At 48.0% G+C, this 18962-nt stretch overlaps 1 protein-coding gene across 1 annotated transcript; it reads right to left on the minus strand.

Moving 5' to 3' along the window:
* Positions 1 to 7280: 7280 nt before the first annotated feature.
* LOC101348972 (ral guanine nucleotide dissociation stimulator-like) lies at positions 7281 to 13426 on the minus strand. The gene is given in 8 exon segments (XM_023740554.1): positions 7281 to 7374; positions 7513 to 7634; positions 7978 to 8010; positions 8807 to 8893; positions 9381 to 9449; positions 11472 to 11606; positions 11830 to 12045; positions 12830 to 13426. Coding segments are annotated over 8 exon segments (1095 nt in total). The 5' UTR covers positions 13169 to 13426.
* Positions 13427 to 18962: the final 5536 nt, after the last annotated feature.

Genomic DNA, 18962 nt, shown 5'->3' on the forward strand with positions numbered 1-18962 from the left:
GAAGGAGGTCCATGGAGGGTCAACACCATGAGTTATCGCACTGAGTGACACCAACCCTAGTGACATAACTGTTTACTGCGTCAAATCTATTCCTGAGATGGCCTCTAAATTAGGGTGGTATATACTCAAAGTAGTACTTTGGCTCTCCTGGACTTGTCTCTTCTCAGCTTTAACTTGAACTTACATCGGAGCAATTGATGGTCTGTTCTTCAGATGGCCCCTAGCCTTGTTCTGACTGACAATATTGAGCTTCTCCATCATCTCTTTCAACAGATGTAGTCAGTTTGATTCCTGCGTATTCCATATGGCAAGGTTCATGAGTATAGTCACCATTTACGTTGTTGAAAAAAGATATTTCCAGTGAATAAGTCATTGATCTTGCAAAATTCTATCATGCAGTCTCTGGTGTCATTTCTATCACCAAGGCTGTATTTTCCAACTACCAATCCTTCTTCTTTGTCTCCAACTTCTGCATTTCAATCTCCAGTAATTATCAATGCATCTAGACTACATGTTTCATCGATTGTAGACTGCAGAAGCTGATAAAGATCTTCAATTTCTTCATCTTTGGCATTAGTTGTTGGTGCGTGAATTTGAATAATAGACATATTAACTGGTCTTCCTTGTAGGTGTATGAGTATCATCCTGTCACTGAGAGCATTGTATTTCAGGATAGATCTTGAAATATTCTTTTTGATGATGAATGCAAGGTCATTCCTCTTCAATTTGTCATTCTTGGCATAGTAGACCATATGTTGTCCAATTCAAAATGGTCAATACCAGTCCATTTCAGCTAATGCCTAGGATATCAATTTTCAAATGTTCCATTTCATTTTTGACAACTTCCAATTTTCCTAAATTCATACTTCGTATATTCCACATTCTGATTATCAATGAATGTTTGCAGCTGTTTCTTCTCATTTTGAGTCAGGCCACATCAGCCGATGAAGGTCCTGAAAGCTTGACTTCATCTACGTCATTAAGGTCGACTCTACTTTTAGGACGCAGCTCTTCTCTAGTCATATTTTGAGTGCCTTCCAACCTCAGGGGCCCATCTTCTGGCACTATGTCTCAGACAATGTTCTGCTGCTATCCATAAGGTTTTCATTGGCCAGTTTTTTCAGAAGTAGGTCACCAGGTTCTTCTTTCCACACTGTCTTAGTGTGGAAACTCCACTGAAACCTGTCCACCATGGGTGACCCTGCTCGTATTTGAAATACCAGTGGCATATCTTCCAGTATCACAGCAACACACCAGTTACCAAAGTATGACAAACTGACAGACGAGTGGTGGGTATACACAAAGTGGATCAGACAATACATACCCTTTTATGTCTGGCCTCCTTCATTCAGTATACTCGTTTTGAGGTTCCTCTACCTTGTTGCTGATTTGCATTTAATCATCGAGAGGACACATTATAACCTTCCAGGGCCCTCAAACTTTTGCTTTCATGGGATCTTCCTCCATAAAGATTATACTAAAATAGTATCTTTTCCTACTGCTTTGGTATAAAGATGAATATAATAGAGGAGAGGCTGTATTATATTATTTTTTCTGATTTTAAAATAAATTAAAACATATCCCTGGGCCCCTCCATGTAACTTTTCCTACAGGTCTAGTGCCTGCTAGGCCTGCAGATGAGTTGCCTTGCTTGTAGCTCAGACGATGATTTACTCACTTGTAACGGGAACTGACTGATTCTGTTTCATTCTGGTTGTGAACAGGTAAAACATGAACAAGATGCCATATTAAAAATTATGAAAAACACCTCCCCCTCCTCCACTCTCACCTGGCCCTTTGGTCTCTCAGCAGAAGTGACCAACGATTCCGGTCCTTCTGCAACCTCCTGGAGAGGAGGTTGGTCATGGATGCCATGCACTCACGCGTCTGTTATGTGTCTGTGTGTCTACATGTACATGTGTCTTTAGTGTGATTGCAACCTTACAGCAGAGCTTAAGTCCTTAACTGTGTGACCTTACTGAGTCTGTGGACCAGTCTGAACACTTTTCAGGTAGTGGACTGTGAATGGGGAGGGCGTGCACAGGGCCCAGGGAAGGGTCACAGATTTAGCAAATACAAATACTGGAGGTCATTTAAATTTGAGTTTCAGATAAACAATGGATACTATTTTGGAATATGCATGCCCCATTCACTATCGTATTGTATTTGGCTACTGTACCTGGGCTCACAGTCTGATCTAAGGCAGAGCTGGGCTGGGCTCTCCTGCTCTGTGCTCTTAACCTCAAGATAGTTTCTCTAACACGTTCATCCCTACATATCCACTTCAGTCAGCAATAAATACACTCAATGGGATCCCCATTCAGTGATGTCTCCTTACTTTCCAAGTCCTCATTCCATGACTCTCATAGCCCCGAGACTCAGAGTGCCTCCAGAGGCTGCTGCACTCTAGCTCTGGACCAGGGACCCTGGAACCTGTCACAATCAGAGTCTCATGGTGGGTGATGCAGAGAAACTTCTCTTCTTCCCTCTGGACTGCTTCAGCCAGGCATCCATAAGAATGTAGAGGAAGACAGAGGTGTTGGGAAGTTGAGTGCCACTCTCCCTCCATCTAGTGAGAGACAAAACTCCAGAATTCCTTTTATGCTGGGGTCAGCGGGCTGAGACCAGAAGAAGAGGCCCCAGTGTGAGAACCCAGGAATTGCAGAATAAGGCTTGGCATCCCGGAAAGGAGGGCTGTGATCTGATGTGGACACAGGGAAGAAGGAGGCGGCTCTGGGTACAGCCCTGCATGCTGGTGGCCACCCTGTCACCATGCTGGGCTTCTCGCTTTGATGCTTATTAGGAGAACCTTCTTCAGTGAGAGTGAGTGCCCAGGACTTCCTAGAAACAGCTCAGTGAGCAGGGTAGATGAGTCATGGTGCAGGAGCTCCATGTAGAGAAATAAGTATAGATGTAGCTCACCCAGGACACAATTGCCTCCTTTTGGGGAAGGTGGAAATAGACAACAGCAGTAGACAAACTGGAGACACAGTTGGATCTGGGCCCTGGGCAAAACTGGGTGCTGCTGGCCTGTTCCTGAGGGGTATATGGAGTGATCACAGCTGGGAAACCAGCCTCTGGCCCTGATCCATTTCCTTCTTCTCCCTGCTAACTGAACACCTCCCAGGACACCTGTGGAGCTCATCCTGGCCTTTCCCAGCCCCACCCAGGACAATGTACTCAGGCTAACTGTCCAGACTCAGGGCCTATGGAAGGACTGGAGGAAAGAGCAGTGAGGGCTGCTTTGCATGATGAGAACTTCCTTCTCCCTGGAGTGACTGGGGGTACACAAGAAACTTGGGGAAGCAAGGCCCCAGCTGTGAGTCCTCAAGATGCAGAGCTCTGGGGACATCTCCACCATGGCCTAGACCTATATCCTCACCCTCCCCACTCACTGCACAGGTGACTGGAGACTAGGCTTCAGGGCTGGGGGCTGGGGAGCACAGGACCCTCCTTCCTCCCCTTGTCCAATGACCACAGTGCCTCTTAACCCCCTCTGTCTCCCACCTTACTGTCAGGGTCCAGGACTCAGTCTGTGCTGATTCAGCCCACTGTAACTTCTGCTACCGTGTGATAGTCACCTGCTCCTGCAGTGGAAGCAGCACCAAAATTGGACAGTCACATGGGTATAAGTATGAAAAATTACCTGTCAGTGCTCCCAAAACAGTAATGTATCTATCAAAGCCAAATTCAGCCCTCAGGAATTCTGGCCTGATCCACTGGCTCTAGATGACTACTCTTTTACAATGTCTTAGTTCCTGTAGATTTATGGTAATCTCATTCTCAGCTAATGAAAGACCTCCAAATTTGTTATTTTGTTAAAATTTGTTTTGACTATTCCAGGTCTTTACATTTTCCCATAAATCTTTAAATGAACATGTGAAAACATCTAAAACACCTGCTGATATTTTCACTGGAATTTAATTGAAGCTATACATCAATTTGGGGAGAATTGACATCTTAACAACATTGAGATTTCTGATCCAAGAACATGGTATGAACTATGCTAAGTTAACTCTTCTTTTCTTTCTCTTAGAAATGTTCTGTAGTTTTCATTGTGGAGGTCTGCATATGCTTTGATAAATCTAGCCCTAGTTATATAATTTTGAATTTTACTACAAAGGGAATTCTGTTAGTTTCAATGTCTAATTGTCCATTGCTAGAATATAGAAATACAATTTTTTTTCATTATTGACCTGGTACCCTATTATGTTGCTAAACTTGGAAGTTGGTTCTATTGGCTTTTTAAAGATTCCTTAGGATTTTAAACTGAAATGATCATGCCATCTAGAATAATCTTCTTTTATTTGGAAGCAACTTTAAAATTTCTTTTATTGTTGTTTATCTTAAATAAATTGTATGTCTTTATTTCACTTGCCCTTTAGAATGACATCTACTCAGAATAAAATTACAATTTGATATTTTTTGGTACTTAAAGTTATGTGCTCTGATTTCCATCACTTCAGTAGACATGTGTTTTTACATCTTGCTTGTAGATGTGTCCATTTCCCCACTCAGGCTTCCTTTAAGCTAGTCAGCAATTTTTCATTGCTATGCCTAGATGTTTTCTCCTTTATATTCATTCTTCCTTCAGTTTTGTTTAAAACGATCGACTGCTAACTGAAAGGTTAGCAGTTGGAAACCACCAGCATGTTCGCAGGATAAAGATGTGTCAGTGTGCTTCCACAGAAACTTACAGCCTTGCAAACCCTATGGGGTCCCTATGAGTAGGAATTGACTCAAAGAAAGTGGGTTTTGTTTGGTCGGTTTTGTTTATCTTAGTCCCTGAGTTCAGACCTCACCCATCTTGTTCATCTCCAGGGGTCTCTAAAAGGCCTCCTGCACTGCAGACCAGTCTTCTCTGCAGGTGGAGCAGGATCAGGTTTAGGCAGTGCACTCTGGGCCATGTTGGGTGCAAGACTCTCCCTTCTCTTCTGAAATGAGTCCTTTCATCCTTTGTTAGCTGGTGGGGTTACTGGACAACTGAGGACATGACTATTGGACACAATTTTTGCTAGTAGTGTAGGTAGGACTCATAGTTATTAATCTAAATGTATAAACTTAAATTTCTTTCTATTTCCCTGTTATCATATAATCATGATATGGATTTCCTATCTTTATTTTCTCTGGGTTGAGTGTCTTTGAAGAAATATGCCTTAAATTGTAGGGGTTTATTGAGTATGAGATATTTACTTTGGGACTGGTGAGCATCTCAAGGATATTAACAGCATCCTCCATAGTAGCTAACCCTGAGAATAAATCCAAGGTGTGAATGAAGATCATGGAGATGTCATACTACGTGTATTTGTACATGTGAAGTTATTTGGTTGGTGATGTTGCCTTCAGGTGGTTCTCACATGCATAGAAGACTACAATAGATTCAAAATGAATTTTTCCTCAGGGCTCTGGAGTGACCTCTAAGAAGATTGAGGGGAGCTCTAGCTCAGCTCTGGGTGGTGGGACTCAGAGGTCAAGGGGGCTATACATGGTTTAAGCACTTCTCATCCCTACTTGTCTTACCTTCTGCAGAGACGACAGGTCTTGAGACACCAGGAGTATTCTCTCTCTGTCTCTCTTACTTTCCTCGCCTCAAACAATGCATGTATATGATGTAATTTGCACACAATTTTAGGGTAATTCATGGACGCCTAAAATCTATCTAGTAATTTATGGATCACAGACCATGAATCTTTGAACTAAATGACCATTCATTCACTCATTCATTCACTCAACAACTATCACTGATGACCTGCTGTAGCGTTTGGCCTTCAAACTATAATGTTCTATAAAGTGAGATGACACAGGACGGTGTTTCAGATACAGCTTCGAACCTGTTACAACGACTTCCACCAATGACAATCCACTGCCAGTGAACAGGAGTACATCCCAGAGTACAGGAAGCCTGGGAGAACATTTCTGAAGTCCTGGAAGATGAGCCCATTTGTGGTAGAAGCGTATTTTTATGGTTTTGAGCTACATAATCCTTGACTTATATATATTCTTTCAAGAAGTTTAGTAATGGGATTCATGGTATAATGCGGTTAATATGTTTATTACATTGACTTAAATTTTAAAAACTGCAGTAAAGAAAACTGTAAGGGTTCTTTCTTAATAGAGGCTATTTCTAAAATAGTGGTGTTAAATGTAGCGTGGACACACATTTAAGGACAATCCGCAGGGACCCTGTGATATACACAAGGCACCATGGAGAAGCCTGTTGTCTGATGGATAATAGCAAATCCATTTGCTGATGAAGCTGTAGGTGCAGTTAGACATGACCCTGCAGGTATATGACTGTAACACTAAAGAACAAGAAATAAACTAATATAATTAATAACTAAATATAAATTGCTATAGCAAGAACCATATCCCCATGAAAATAAACGAATGTAAAATAACAAGGAATTTCATAACTACAAAACTAAATGACTCAAACGTAAATTACAAAAAAAGCACATGGATGGATGATTGAAATAAACAAGAATAAATGAAACTTTTATTATTCTAAGAAGAAAATATTTATAAACAAACATAAATAAGAATAAAATACTAACTAAAAGGTAATAACAATGAACATTGGGTCATCTCCTGCTCTGCTCAGGCTCAGGCCTCCAGGTCCCAGGCTTCACTGGTTTCAAGCCGAGAATTTACAACACACACAAGGGTGGGAATCACTGGGGAGGTACCAAGATGGAAGGAGGAAGAGTCCGCTGAGGTGGGCTGTGGGACCCAGAATTAGGAGTCCTTGGACCCCTCATATTCTGAAGGGTCAGGTGCACAGGTCGAGAGGGCAGCCTTCAGTATGGTGTCCATTGTCTTTTGAACTGCCCCTGTGGTATTTGATGCTTCCTGGCCGTTTCCCCAGTTCCGAGAAAAGGGACACAATAAGCTGTTCACAGGAGAGGGATCTGTCACTGGTACTGGGCTCTGCTTTTGGGTCCTGGTAGCTGGGAGGAGGGGTCAACTTATCTTAATGTCCTCCCCAGGGACACAGTCCACCCTTCCCCAGCTACCACTGTGCTGTCTGTGTCAGGCACTGGGCTAAGCTCTTACTCAATAAACATTACCCCAGCCATTTAGGAGATCATTTAGCATCAGCTCATTTCACAGAACAGAAAACCAAAGCACAGAGAGATGAGGAGACATGCCCTGGTCACAGGCTGTCACACTCCACCAGTCTATGCTGGGCTCTGACCGTCACAGAGCATCAAGGCAGCCAGCCCCTGCCCACCCAGATCTGGGCACTCACTCACAGCAGCCCTTGAAGATGGTCAAGTCCTTTAGGTCTTTTTGCTAGGCAAGTGGATGTTGCTGGACAGCTGTGTCTGGGGCTCTAGCTCACAGGACAGGTTGTAGATACAGGACAGAGGGCAGCTGTGAGGCTACCAGGAGTCTCAAGGCCTCCTACCTAGTTTCTGCCCAGAAGCTAGAGTCCAGGAGCCTCTACAGGCTCTGTGGAGCAGCCACAGGGAGAGCCCACCTTGCCATGGCCCAATTCCTGCCCAGCCTCACCTCTCAGTCTCAGTGAGTTGCTCCATGCCCTGGAACCAGGCCTCAAATTGCTCCTGGGTCACAATGGTGTAGTGTTGGCAGGCCTGCTGGAGAAGTTTTATTTCCTGAAGCACACCAAACTCCTGGGAACAGAGGGAAGGACAGGAGGCTGACCCAGCTTGGGTGTGGGTACTGGGAGGGGCAGGGGTCCAGTTTCTGGGTCTTTCCTTCACTGGATACCTTCTTCCCTCCACTCCCATCCAGAGCCCTTCCTGTTCTAAGAACTGGTTTAAAGGTTCTGCCTGCAAGTTGACCTGGGTTCCAACCCCCTAGCCCTACCCCTGTGTGGGACATGTCTCCCCTTTTCTGTGCATCAGACTCTCCCCATAAATCTAAAAGGAAGGGGGATGGAGCAAGGGAATGTCCTGTCCAGGAGGGGGTCTGATTTCCACCCCCACCCCCACAGTCCGTTCCAAAACTGCTCACCTTTCTCCTCTTCTGGAAGTTTATCATACATCCCTGGAAGACACACAGACAATGTCAATCAGAATGGGTCCCTTAGGCCATTACCAGCCCCTAGCCCATCCTAGGAGCCCTGATGGTGTAGTGGTTAACAGCTATGGTGAGGTACAGCTGCTAACTAAAAGATGGGCAGTTTGAATCCACCAGCTGCTCCTTGGAAACCCTATGGGACAGTTCTGCTCTGTCCAATAAGGTCGCTATGAGTTGGAATCTACTCCAGGGCAAGGGGCTCAGGTTTGTTTTTTTTTTTTTTTTTTTGGTTTAGCCCTTCCTGTGGTGCACTACCAACAGAGCCCAGGAGAGGGCAGTAGCACAAACACCAGCACATGGGTCTGGTCCAAGTTTTGGCCACAAGAGGAAATGGGACAAGGTGACAGAGGATAAAGTATCATAAAGCCCAACCTTCTCTGATGACAGATGAAGAGATTGAGGCCTTGGGTAGGGAGGTGCTGCTCAGACACTCGGGGACTGCCTGACTTTGCAGGGGTCAACTCCCCCCTCTCATGCCATCCCCTGAGAGAGATGTTGTGTCCAGCTCAGTCAAAACCTCATGCAGTTTGCAGTCAGAAACTCTGCTGCTTCATCAACCTGGGGCACTGGGACAGGTGGATTATGCTCAGCTTTCATTTACTTGTAGGTAAGGTGGCCTTACACTCCCAACTCACAGGGGCGGTGGTGAGGCTCTCATGAGACAATACGCCATGTACCAAGAGCTCATGGTTCAGTAAGGGAGACCCTTTCCTCCCGAGACCCAGGATCCTGGTTCCTGTCCCATAGCCCCAGGCTCACTCACATCCAGAAAATCTGGCAAAGCAGCATCCAACATCACCAAGTCTGTGAGGTACACTCCCAAGTAGGGCATGGTGCCCTGGAGGACACCCTGTAAAATTGGGGTGGGGGTGCGGATGAGCACACACTCTCATGTTCCGCAAAAGGCCCCTTCCCTGAAACTCTTCAACCTTACACTTTTCTCCCTACATGGCAGGCTCCCAATTAGAGCACCCTGGGGACCCTTAGCCACCTCCACTTGAGTCTCCATTCCCAGTTTCATGAACCCTGAACTCCCTCTAATCGTCTTGAGGGATCAGCTTTTGGCAACTCACAAACCCTATGTAGTCCCTGGCCCCACCCCACTACCAAATCCACTCTGAGGCCAGCTCTTCAGGCCCTAACTCTGGAGGTTATAACTTGCTCCCCAAGATACTAGCAGGTCCAGACATGTCCCTTCTAGGACCCACAGGAGCTCATGTCCAGTGGAGGCATTTCAGGCACTGAGGCCCCAGGAGGGAAGGGCCTGAAGAGGAGGGTTCCCTCCTCTCCTGACTTGGAGCCAGCTCCTCCTGGCCCCTTCCCTGGCCTCGACTCACTCACCTTCTCCTTCTGCTGCTGCATCTTCTGGGGTTCATCTTCAGGGTAGCAAACTTGGAGATTTCCTTCTGTCAGAGTCAAGGATGAGTCAGTGAGGACACCTTCATATGGCTACTTTACTTCTCCTGCACTCTTTTTTGGGCCTTGGGCACCTGACCGTAGTCAGCTGGTACATCACTACTGCCACCTCCAGCATGCTTTGATTTTAGATTCAAACCCCACCTCAACACTCATTGGAAAACCCTCCCATGAGCCTTTTTCCTCATCTGGAAAGTGTGGTGGGAATTCCCCACACTCCATAGGATCTCCTGAAGCCTCAACCCTATATCATTATTATTAGTTATTCTTGCAATCACCCTTTCCCTGGTGGAGCCCTGCACAAGCTCATGAACACACTTTTTCTTCCTAACTCTCTTCACCTCCCCATGATGTGGGCCACAGCATCCTCACCTTTCCATTTTGCAGTTGAAAAACAGGGGCCCTACGAGGGGCAACAATGTGTCCAGGGTCTCACAGGGAGTCAGAGAAGAGACCACCTCCTCTTCTCTACCAGCAGGAGTTCCCGGACCAGCTGCCTTCAACCCCGCCACCACTACTGACCAGGGTACTGTCCTCCTGCTTTCTTGTTGTGAGGTTGAGTCCCAGCTTGACTGAGCTGTGGAGGGAAGGGAAAGTGTGTCTCAGAAGGCCTGCTCCAGCTCCACTGGAGTCTCTGCCCCCAAGGTATTTCCAAAGGCTTCACCTTCACAAGGAGCCCTCAGAAACTCCCCTGTGGAAAACTCTGTCCCCATCAACTATGGAATGGGCTTCCCAGAGGGCCATTTCTGACTAACCTAGTAGAAGTTGTCAGGAGAAATGTGCAGTGACACTTTGCTTCCTCCTTTAGGTGGAAGCTTCTGAGGTAGAGTCTAGATTCATTTGTCTCTAGGAACTTCTCATATGTCATTGCTAACGAGACCCCATGATGAGAATCCTGAGTGTGAGATTGATGAGCGGTGTCTGCTGTATGGAAGGGTGGGGGGAGTTCCAGACTGTATGCACATCTGTCTCCTGGATTGAGTCATTTGGACTTAAGGCAGGGCCAGGAGGCCCATGGGACTCCCTAGCAGTCTTTATCCCTGGTGCAAGGAGGGTGCCTGCCCGGGACACATCGCTGCACATTTGGTGTGCAGTGCAGACGGAAGGAACAGCAGGGCTGCCTGCTTGAGGACGGGTTGTGCTGCACTGAGGAAGGAAGGACCCCTGTCTGCCCAATTAACCAACGGCTCAGAGGAGCTGAGTCCAATCATTAGGGGACAGCTTGGGAGCCAGAGACATACTCATTCTCTAAGCTCATCAAGCCCTCCTACAACAGAACAGCCTCCACCACTACATTCCATCCCATTACCAGGGGTGTCCTGCTCTGACACTGCTCTCCACTTGCCCACTGACCAAACGGACCCTCTTCCTCTCACTGTACTCAAGACAAGACTGGGATTTTTCACACAAACTTTCAAAGTGAAACTGACAAAACTCCACCCCCTCTTTTCCTCTCCATCCCCTGCCTCCAGTTTACCTTAATGGGCAGGTTCCTAATCAGTGTGTTCTTGTTCTTACACAGCTTCTTACAGATTTGGGAGCTGTGTTTAAGGGGAAGGGAAAGAAGGAAGGAGAAATCTGGGGATGCAGAGAGAGGTATGAGTCAAGTTCCTTTTGTCTGAGATCCCAAAGGATAAATTATTGGGATGAGTGGTTTACAAACTGGGTTTATCTGAGTCTGCAAGGGCTCTCTGGGACTGAGGTGGTGAGGTCTCAGGTTGGCGCAACAAGGATCCCACGTTCTCTTTCCACTGAACAGCTAGATTTTCCCAGTTTTGATTTCAACTGGACAGAGTTATGGGGATTTGAAGTGAACACTGCACAGTCAGTAGTTTGACTCCACCCTGTATCAACAGATCAGGAAATAGAGTCCTGACACTGAACTGCTGGCCTGAGGACACAAGGAGGCTTCAAGACCCTGTTCAGCAGTTCCTGCCCCCGGGCCTTCTCCCAGCAGGTCCCAGGCTCACTGACGGGGCAATTCTCATTCTTGCATGAAGTCCCAGGTCTACCCTGATGCTGCTATTGGAGAGGAATGCCCACCTGGACACTTCTCCCCAAATGTCTTTCAAACGATTGCTTGAAGTGTTCTGCAAAGCAGAGGGAATGGCATGGCGTGAGGAGTAGTTCCTGTGGATCAGCCACTCCTGGGGAAGGAAAAATAATGAGCCATGAGGTGGAGGCTTGGAGGTAGGAATGAGTGCCCCGCGGTGGCACAAGCCAGTCAAGGCCAGTGTGCCTCTGCACAGGAGGTGACTAGGGTCTGTGTAGGGGCTTCAACCACAGACCCCAATCCTAAGAACTGACCCAAGAGAAGAGGGAGGTCCCAGGACTGAGTGAAGAGTTCCTCTCGGATCACCCACAGCCTACCCTGACCACCTAGATCCAGTGCTCCACCACCCTGGCCCTGTCTGGGGCCTTCATGCTCCTGTCCCCCAGGCAAGTGGTGATTACACAGTGCACCACGTTATTAAACTGTGTGACAGTGACACTGACAGGGGACATCAGGTGCTCCTTGCCCTTCTTATTCCTCTGGGACCAGATGGACCCTAGGCAGTCATAGGGCACCACATTCTTGAACAGCTGCTGGAGAGGAGGAGAAGTGTCACTTGACATTCCCCCACCCCAGCTAGAGCCCACAGTCCCACAGTCTTAGGCCAGGGCCCATTGGTCTGAGCTGGAGCTCTGGAAGCTGAGGATGTGGCCGAAGCCTTGTGGCGTGTCTTGGATTTGTTCTCTCCCATTGTGTGCACACAGCAAATGAGTGAGCCAGGGTTCATTGCTGACAGGGAAGAGAGCACAGTATTGTCACCAGTGCCATCTTCACTAACAAAGCACCCCAAGGTGGCTCCAGCCTGCACATACCGAGGTAGCACCTTCTGCCCCTCTTGATAAGCCCTTTGTGTCTGTCACACCATTCAAATGCACATTCTCCCTGGGCTTTACAACTACAGGCTTTGTTTGGAGGTTTTCCATAGAGCATTGTACACATTAGGTGCCTAATTAGTACTGAAGTTGGTGAGGAGCCCTGGGTAGAAGTGTGGTTCACTCATGAACCAAGTGTCCATCAGGGAGTACCACTTGGACTTTTAAGGAGCCATCCCCTACTAAGTTGAGTATTTGTCCTATTTCACTGAATCTTCACAGTGACTCTATGCAGCAGGATGGGTTGGTAGCCTGTGTCTACTATACATATGCGGACAGCAGCCCAGGGGTTTAAGAAATTTGACCAAGTCCCATACTTGATAAGCAGTGGAGCTGGGATTTGGATGCAGATCACTGAATCCAGATCAGGGAAAGACAAGTCTTGGGCATCAAAAGCCAGAATGAAGGTCTGCCCCAGGCCCACCCTGCCAGTCCAGCTGCTCACCGTATCCACCATTGTTAATTGTTCTACTACTAGCTTGGGAGGGAATGACAAGAAGTTCATCTTCTCCTCCTGTCTCAGACTTTGCATTGTGCTCACAGTCAAGAGGCAGGAAGGCTCTGGTGTTGGAGCTGGCACTGGCCCGAACTCTGGTGTAACTGCTGGGGCTTGCATTGGAGCTGGTTCTGGAGCTGCCAGAGGAGCTGCCTCCGGCTCTACACGTGCCACTAGAGCTGATGCTGGAGCTGTGTGTAGCTCTAGACCTGGTCCTGGAGCTGGAAAGAGGGAAAGTTTCACCAATGGAAATGGCTTTCTACATGCTTTTCCAAATATAGAAACCATGCCTTTTTGAGCAGCCCCAGTTCAAGAACTCCTCTTCCAGGAAGCCTTCCTACACTGCAGTCCACAAGATGAGTGATTTGGGGCCAGTCTTCATTCCTTTCCCAACAAAAACTTGGGAGCTTCCTCCCTGTGTACCCAGCCAGTCCCCCTGCCTACATGCTCTCATATACCCTCCCTCACTCTGCCACACCCTCTGGCTCTGCTTCAGTGAGCTCTGAGTGCTCCATGTAGCCAGGAAAAGGAAGGCACTTTACTCCAGCTTTGATGCAGGCATATTGAACCCTGTGTAGTTTACCAGCAGCTGGAGGCAGGGAAAATCCGGGAGCTCACAGAAGTCTTCTGGGTATTGTTTCACCCAGAGGCCCATGATGGAGGAGATGGCACTGGGGGCAAGTGGGTGGGCAGCACAGTCAGAGGCCTGGCCTTTCCTTCCATGAGTCATCCAATGGGATCTCTGTGGGGAGTTGGACTACTTGTCAGGCCATGCCTGTTCCAAGGCCAGGCCGACCCTAGCGTCCCCCCCACCCCCCACTGTGGCTGTGCTGGCAGTGGCAGCCTGGTCTCCATGCAGGCAGCTGGAAAACAGCCTGCATCATACGGAGCTCTGGAATCATGGTGTGACCAACTGTCCCCTTCTACTGGAAGCCTGACCTATTCTGTGTGTCTCCCCTGGACCCTCCCTCCTGGGTGGTAAACACCAGGAGGGCAGGGGGTTTGGGTGCTCTGCTCATTGCTCTGTGCTGACACACAGTAGGTGCTCCATAAATGTATGATGGATGAGGGAACAATGGAGTCTGTCCTCCTGCCCCCATCTTCCCAGGACCCTCGTGACAGCTCCACCTCTAGTTTGTGCACCCACATGCTGCCTTATTCTCCCCATTCCATATGTCGTCCCATCTCCCATTGACACTGTGTTCCCAAAGGGCAGGGTTGCAGCCTGCCGCAGCCCCACATGCAGCTGCCACACAGCCCTGAGGTCTGAGCCAGGTTGGGGAGTAGGTTGGACACTACATCTGTTCCAGGCCCCAGGATGGTGGTGTAATGGGGGCAAGCTAAGCTGAGAAGGGGATGGGGTGGGGATGGGATTTCTCAGGTTCCCTTTCTGAGCCTGCTGCCCACCTACTCCAGTAGGCCCTCTGGACCCCATCCTCAGCTCTTTGAATCCTTTCCTGTTGCAGGAGGTGTCCACAGACTTCAGCACTCTAGTGGGAATCGTAAGATGTATGAGACCCAGGATTCTGCCCAACCTTTCCCCAGCCGCAGCTCCCTCCACTCTTCCCACTGGTCTGTGGACACAGGAAGCCCTCCTGCTTGATGCCAAGTCCACTCACTTTTTTATCTGGTCCTGGGCTCCACCATTCCTGAGGATGTACCATATCTAGAGAGACGGTGAGTGTTTCACAACAATGTCCTGTGTACATACCTGCTTGTGAAGTCTACTGTTTCTGTCTGATACATGACTAGAAAGTAAGCTCAGTAGGGCAGAGTTTGTGTCTACTTTGCTCAAGGAATGATGCTAAGTGCCTAGAATATACCTGCAACTGGTGGGTGTTTAATATACCTTTGAAGAATTAATGAGCTACTGTCTGTACCTTCCAATTTATCTGAGTAGACCAGTTTGTCTGCCCTCTTAGGGATCCTTATTCCAGTGACAAGCACCCCAAGATGGAATCTCAGTCCTCATTTCTAAATGGGGAAGCAGTTTTTGTCACGATCCTGGTGTCAGTGAGGGGTGAGGCAGAGAGCTTCCTCATGGAGGAGAGGAACATGAATCAATATGAAGAACCACAACCCTCCAACAGCACTCAGTAATCACTTCACATGGCCATCCCACTTAGTCCTTACAATAGCCCTATACTGGGGATCCTTTCCTCTTCCACTTTTAAGAGGAGCAAACAAAACTCAGAGAGGCAAAGTGACATTCCCAAGATGCATAGCTAGTACGTGGCATACTCGCCACTGTGCTGTAGAAGGGGCAGGCACTTACTTTTTGAAAAGGACTTCTAAGACCTGTTTGGTGGTCCTGAAGAACCGGTAAGTGGACAGAAAGGTAGAGATGTAGGAAGTGTCATTGTCCTGGAAAGCAGGCACCAGGGGCTCCACTAAAGTTTCAATTGTTAATACTTTATAGGTCCGCACTAAGGACTTCCTATGCAGGCCGAGTCATTTTCATGCTGGAGGTGAGGCAAAGAAGGAACATACATTGTAGTATGGCATCATGAATGAGTAGGAAGCCAGGGGTTGTAGCACACACAGAGAATCCCTAAGCCATAACATCATTATCATCATTTTCATCATCATAACTCTCCTCGCAAATCTTCCCAAATCACATGACTTCTCCTTCAGCAAGTCTTCTCTGTCCCCCATAGACCTCTTTCCTCAATGGCCCCAGCCTCATTCTGAATACTTTCTGTCTTTTTAATTAGGTCTGTATTTCCTACCTGCCCACCTAACTGAGACTCCATGAGGGTAATGGCTGTGTGGCCAAGGGGCTGGTATGGTTGGGGAGGGGTGTGATACCCCCCAGGTGGGATCACAGTGGTGGCGAGGTATGGATTGACCTTCCTTGGTCCACTTTGTGTTACCTTTGACTTCTGCCTGTCAATTGGCCTGAGGGTTCTGGGATGAGGGCAGAGCCAATGTCCAAATCTTTGAAAAACATTCTCACTCTGTGACTTCTTGAGTTTATAGTCTCTGGAAGTCGATAAACAGTGAGAAAACATCCTGCTCTCTTGAGCTTCTTTACCCAAGAGAGCTGGGTAGGGAGTTTTCTCTAGAATGTGGGTGCCCGGTTACGAGAGTTCCAGGTTCTGTTGGGATTATCACCAAGGAAGTGTGGTCACTTCCTGTGTCCCCTTACCTTGGCCTACTCCTTGAAACAGACCTTCTCAAAGGGCCTGGAGGGTTTCACACTCCTCTCCCATGACATCTCTGTATCTCTAGACAGATAAGACAACACCATGCTTCCTATAGCCTTTCAGGAAACCTGGGTGCATTCAGTGTCCCAGCTTTGCATAGACGTAGCTGGCTTCAACCCTTACTTCTGCCTGTCACCAATTATGTGACTCTTGACCACTTATTGTGTCTTTGAAGGCTCCCCAGTTCCCCAATCTGTAAAATGAGGATAATGCTAGCATCTCTTTTCTAGGGACATCATCAGGTGTTTGTGAAGTAATACATATAAAACCCATAGGCTGATGTCATGCGTAGCTAGTGCACAAACTTTTAGTTAGAAAAAATATGAGAAATGGTTGGAAACAGTGTGGAGTGTAACTCAAACCAGGGCTGGGTTCTGAGGATGTAATATTGGGAAAGCTGCTTCCGCTCATTTCCCTGTTTGCACCATGAGGGGGATGAACTTAAATAAAAATTAGATACCATCATCCTCAGGCATAAAATCTTCTAGAAACTTCCATTATATTTAGAATCAGATCCATTTGACTCATCTCAGACTGCACACTGCTCCCAATGTTCTGACTTCCTGCATACACATCCCTGTGTATTGCTCACTTCTTAAGCGTGGAGTGGAATCAAAGACTGCCTTCTAAAGAATAGAACAAGGCAAAATATATGGGATTTTATTCTTGTGCTCTCTTTCTCTTGTTCTCTCTCTCTCTCTCAAGTTACTCTGAGGAGCAGCTGCAATAGTATGAACTGCCCTGTGGAGAAGTCCATGTAGCAAAGAACCAAGGGAGGGCCCTGGCCAAGAGTCAGAGAGGAATTGAGGCCCTTAATCCAACAGTTCACCAAATCCTTCCAAGAGCATGTGAGGGAGCTTAGAAGTGGATCCTTCCCCAGTCAACGTTCAGTTGAGACCATAGCCCTAGCCTCCTGAGTGACCTTGGGACAGAGGCACCAGCTAGGCCATGCTCTAATTCCTAATCAACATAAACTGTGAGATATTTTATGTTTGTTGCTTTGAGCCACTAAGTTTTGGGGTAACGTTGTCACAGACCAAAACATAATTCTGGCTACTAGGCCACAGGATCTGGCTCTGCCCTCTTCTTGCCCCCACCCCCTCCTCCCAGACTTACTGGGGACACACTGGACACCATTGGTCCTTATTCTCTGGACAAACTCACTTATGCCTCTGAGCCTCTGCTCCAGTTGTGCCTTCTCCCTGGCACCCTCTTCCCAGCCTTGTGCAGGGCTGGTACTCTCTTGCCATTCTGATCTCTGCATAATGTCAACTCAGTGAGCCCTTTCAGACCTTCCCACTTAGTAGTCCCGCACGCCTCCCTCTCAGCAGCCTGCTGTATTCTTGCTATCGCAGTTGCTCTTTACTTTCACGTGTTCACATGCTTTGTCCATCTCCCCTTCCTGGCTGTGAGCTCCTGCAGGCCTGGGACCATGTCAGTCGTGTTCAGCATAACATGGGTGAGTATTCAGAGCCTAGTTAAGGAATGAATATATGAGATGACCTCTGACCAGCTCAGATTGTAGAGGTGGTTCTTAAAAAAGGAGGTGCAAGTTTGGGCCTGAATGAGGGGGACTTGCAGAATCACCTCTGGATGACTCTTCCCTGCTTCTTTTGCTCCAGCAAAGCTCATGATTACCTCTGGGAGAAAAGCTTACTGCTCCCTGGTGAACAGTGCTAGCACTGCAGCTCCAGGCAAAGAAATCACAAAACAAAACACACAGCTTGTTCAGCTGTCATCAGGACAGCTTTTCTCCACGATCTCAGCGGGGCAAATGAGTGGGACTCATAGACTCCAAGGTCAGGATGAGGGTCTTTGAAACCCCCGTTGCCACCTTCTTTGTCTCAACTGGCCTTGGTTGTCCAGTTCACATAGGACACATCTTCAACATAGCCAGAGCAGTGACCCTGACCCAACATCCAAAGGAGGACCCTGAGGTTCCAACAAGGATTGATCTTGGTCCTGGAATCTGGACTCATGTTATGGTGGTCTCATGCTCTGCCTTACCCCAAGCCCTGTGTTCTCCAGCCCCAAGCCTCTCTCTGCTCAGTTTGACCTACAGGGACTAGAAAGAATTTTCCAAGGCCCCCAGTGTGCAATGGGTCATTGATGGAGAATGAAGGCCAGTAGACAGTTTGCTTAGTCTGTGGAGCCCACTGAGTTATAGAGGAGAAAATTGAGGCCTTGTCTCCTGTGGCCCCCTTCACACTAGTAGGGGCTTATCTTACAGGTTCTCATATGTTCAGGCTGCAGACACCCACTCATCTCGAGCCTGTCCTGGAGTACCGCATCCCAGGCAGGCCCTTGAGGACCTCTGCAATTCCCTGCCCATCAGCCCAGCCTCTCTACCCCTCCATTCTATGGTCCTGTGGGCCCGTTGCTAGGAGACTGCATGCCACTGTCCATGGCAGGGACGCGTCCCATCTCTTTCATCCTACCCCCTTGTCAGGTCCCTGGTGTCTGCTCCTCCACTGACCCCACCTCCATGGTCCCGCCTGTGAGTTCAGTGTTTGTGCCTGTAAGCATGTGGGGATGCTGAGAGGAAAAGCTCCCAGCATGGCAAGAGGTGGGGAAGCAGACCCCCAGATCTTAGGGGCTCTCACAGCAAAAGCCAATCTCAGGGGCAGAGGTTGAGGCCTGCATTAGGAGGCTAGAAACCTTCTTAATCCTCTGGACTCCACCCAGCTGGTGTGCTGTGGCCCATTGCCTGGATCTCTCTAGGCCTCATTTTCCCAATTGCACAGTGAGGTGGTAGGGGTGAGGCAGAGTAAGTGCACTCACAGTGAGGACCCAGTGCCAGCTTCCTTCACACTGGATGGGGTGGGAGCTACATGCAGTGAGCACGGGTGGGCAGTCTCCCCAGTACAGGTGGATGC

This window comes from Trichechus manatus, unplaced genomic scaffold (assembly GCF_000243295.1).
Source record: "Trichechus manatus latirostris isolate Lorelei unplaced genomic scaffold, TriManLat1.0 scaffold00157, whole genome shotgun sequence".
Taxonomy (NCBI): domain Eukaryota; kingdom Metazoa; phylum Chordata; class Mammalia; order Sirenia; family Trichechidae; genus Trichechus; species Trichechus manatus.